This window comes from Rhagoletis zephyria, unplaced genomic scaffold, assembly GCF_001687245.7.
Source record: "Rhagoletis zephyria isolate East Lansing unplaced genomic scaffold, Rhagoletis_zephyria_1.1 Rzeph_scaffold_16196, whole genome shotgun sequence".
Classification (NCBI taxonomy): Eukaryota; Metazoa; Arthropoda; class Insecta; order Diptera; family Tephritidae; genus Rhagoletis; species Rhagoletis zephyria.
Genome location: NW_016173261.1, coordinates 8,703 through 12,148, shown reverse-complemented (window position 1 = coordinate 12,148; position 3,446 = coordinate 8,703). Strand labels below are relative to the sequence as shown.

Sequence of the window (3,446 nt, the reverse complement as noted above, 5' to 3'; positions counted from 1 at the left end):
GTGTAATTCCCTGTATCCGTTGTTTGTGCATTCGAAATGCGCAACCTGTGTGAGAAGAAGAAGAAGAAGATGGAAAAGTGTATGTGGTAAGTTGAAGAAAGATGCAGAAAATGGACAAATGAAGACATATAAAACATAACGTAGCACATAAGTAGCAAATATGTACATACATACATACATAAATATGTATGTGCGAGAACAGTAATTGCGATGGATGAGTGAATGAGCGTGGAAATGTAAGCCGAAGCTCAAGTAGTATGCGACAGCTAACGTTGGGAGTCATAAGTAGGTATGAGCATGTGCGTAAAAAATTTGTCACTGCACCACATCAAAAGAAAATGTGCAGAAGCAGAAGATGAAGCCAGCCAGCCAGCCAGCCAGCCATGAATAGCAATGCATTAAAATCTAAAGGCTTAAATATTTATTTATGCAGGCTGCCATAGCGATGGCAGCGCACAGCAATCAAAGCCAAAGTGACAAGTATGCTATCGCAGGCGCACAAATACAAACACAAACACACAGCCAGAGTTGAGGCAGGGCAGTGCACACTTGATCTCTTGCGTGCAGCATAAAGGTATCTCTGTGCGACAGGCAGCCGTTACGACTTTGCAATATTCATTTGCATGTTGACACGGTCAACCGATTGGCGCAAGTGCTGTTGCTAGCGGTTGAGTTGGTGCTGGCGCTGCTGGCGCTGCTGATGGAGCATTTGTTAATGCTGCAGTTGGCTACTTTTGACTTTCAACTTTCCATGCAATTTTGCCTGCCCCCAAAACAGCAGCAACAACCAACCTTCTACCAATGTTTAATGCCCCCTCCACAAATGCTTACCTTGATTTCATTGTATCACCCAGCTGTGATTCCATTGCTATGCGCGCTGTGAAGTCCGGTGTTATGTCGTTGGTTAAGCCATCATGCAGAGCTGTCGTGGTCGCCGCCGCTATAGCCATCGCTGCACGGCTGCGACCTGAGTTGCCCTTGCTACTGCGACTGCCTGCAGCAGCCAATGCATTGACATTTGTTATCGTCGCTGTCACATCAACTTCCACCTCATTGTTTGCAAGCGATGATGGCTGGCGCTTATGCAGCGTTGCTCCTTCGGCGTAGGCATTCACGTGTCCATTGTTGTCGTTGCTCTCCAACTCCTCGGCATCATCAGCATGAGCAACATTATTATCAGCCTCGTCGTCGTCGTCATCGTCGTCGAGTTCGAAGGGCGTGATTATATGCTCGCCGCGATACCAATAAATCGGTCCAATATCACGAATGCTCGGCTGTTGCACATGACAGTTGAGTATAATTGCGCTGCCGACTTTGAAATGCAGATCGGCTGGGCCGCTGATGATGGCTCGTGAATCGGCGGGTATTTCTACGGAGGCAAAAGAGACAGAGTGGAGAAATAAAGTAATGAAGAGATAGTCCATAGACACAATTGTATTTGCAAAAAAAAAAAAANCAAAAAAAAAATGCATGTATAATGATAATAAAAATTTATGCAGCGTATGTCAGGAATGTCAGCAGTGCAAGCGTATGATTGCGAGAATTAAAATTTATGCAGACACAAAGAGCATAAAATATGCGCTGTCGTTGAGGTATGTGTATGTATAAAAATCAAGGGAAAATAATAAATAAGTGAAATATTAAAGAGTAAATTTACAAATAAATATTTAAAACATAAATAAGCTCGGAAGTTTTCAACATAAAAAATGCGATAAAAAAACACATTGGAGACACTAAAACGCAAATATTGAGTAAGGAGAAAGCGTTTATTTTCTGAAATACATTTATATATCGACATGTATTTGAAGTAAATAAATCCACCGCCAGGTAAAAGAGAGCTAGCTGGGTGATAGATCACGTCATAAATTTTTAATGGTACACTCAAAGAGTAAAATAGCGTCGTCCAAATTAAGTAGATTCTGAACTCACCATGGTTGGAGAATTTTACGATCGAATGTTTTCAAAATAGCTCTATAAAGGTGGTTTGATAGCAGTAGATATTTAAAAAAGGGACCGAGAACAAAAGGTATGATCGCTTATCCTTTCGCTTCAAGAAGGCATTATTTTAACATGGGCATGTCATTGGCCGTAAGCCCTTACCCGCAGCATTACCTTCGAACGAAGGGAGAAGGCATGGATAAACAGAATCCAGAGAAGCGAAAAAAGAATGCCTTACACAGAAACTAATGTAGAATGAAGCAAAGAAGCGAATAAAAAAAATTTATGTTATAGGACATTCTAGTTTGCACTCCCCGAAATGAAACAAAGAAGTGATATAACAAAAATATTGTAGGACAATCTACTTTGCATAACCGGCAATGCCTAAAAGAAGCGAACAAATTCGAAGACATTATAACGCTATGCCTTCTAGAACATATTACCACTAAAAGCGATTACCGATTTTTTGCTGGGCAAGAACGCTCAAAAACCCAAACCGAGATGAGAACAAAGCCTTCGGAATTTTTTCACAAGAACAAAGTTGTCGAGCATGTTCTCAGCAGGAGTTATATAAGAAAAAAAAACCTGCGGAACGTTCCCAAAGCGAACAATAAGCGAACAATACTTTCAGGAACATTTCTAAGAGAAAGCTAAAAAAAGGACTTAGTAAATAACGGACACCCTAATACACACAATCATAATAAGTGATGGAAGTTGTTTCACCCCAGCTGCTATTACAGTTAAAATCTTCATAACTGTTGCTATTTTTTGGTGGAACAGAAATCACATTTGTATAGAAAAACTCAGATTTATTAAAGTTGCATAATTTTATGCATATCCATATTTGACAGTGCCACCGTGAATATGAATTTAAAGTCAAAATTTTGTTTTGAGTTAAGTCAACGATAGTTTAGGTATGCACTGTGGATTCAGCTCAAAAGATTTTAGTTGTTTTTAAGGCCAAGTTTTTCTGATAATTTTTCAACAGAAAAAATTCGGTGTTTTTGTTTTTGTTTTTCAGGCATTCATATAAAGCAAAATTAAGATTTATATGTAGCTTTGTGCCTGAAAGTGTTTGAAAAATACGGGAAGTTCCGAAAAGATGTATGAAGTACGAAAGTTACCAGAAAACACCGAAAAATTGCGGAAAATCCAAAAAAACTGAAAAATTATGAGTGCTACCAAAAAAGTCCTGCAAAGTCAAGAAATATTCGAATTTAAGCCCGAAATTTTCTGAGAAAACCCCAAAAGATGAAAACAGAATTTTGAATGATTTCGAAAAAACATAAATCACACAGTAATTCACAAACGAAGTCCGAAAATTTCCAAAAAAAATCTCGAACGATTCCGAAAAATAACACACCAGGCATCCCAAACCATTTCGAAAAAAAATTAAAGGTTCTCGAACAATTCTAACAAGTTACGAAGTATCTCAAAAATTTTCGCCAAGTCTGGACATACTTGAGGTAAGCTTGAAAATTCCTAAATGGTCCCGAAAAGTCAAAAAC

The 3,446-nt window shown here is 38.9% G+C and overlaps 1 protein-coding gene across 1 annotated transcript; it reads right to left on the bottom strand.

The window, feature by feature from the left end:
* Positions 1 to 5: 5 nt before the first annotated feature.
* On the bottom strand, positions 6 to 1,369 carry LOC108379353 (uncharacterized; the record flags this gene model as incomplete). The annotated part of the gene is made up of 2 exons (XM_017635696.1): positions 6 to 45; positions 832 to 1,369. Coding segments are annotated over 2 exons (578 nt in total), but the record flags the coding sequence as incomplete, so codon positions are not given.
* Positions 1,370 to 3,446: the final 2,077 nt, after the last annotated feature.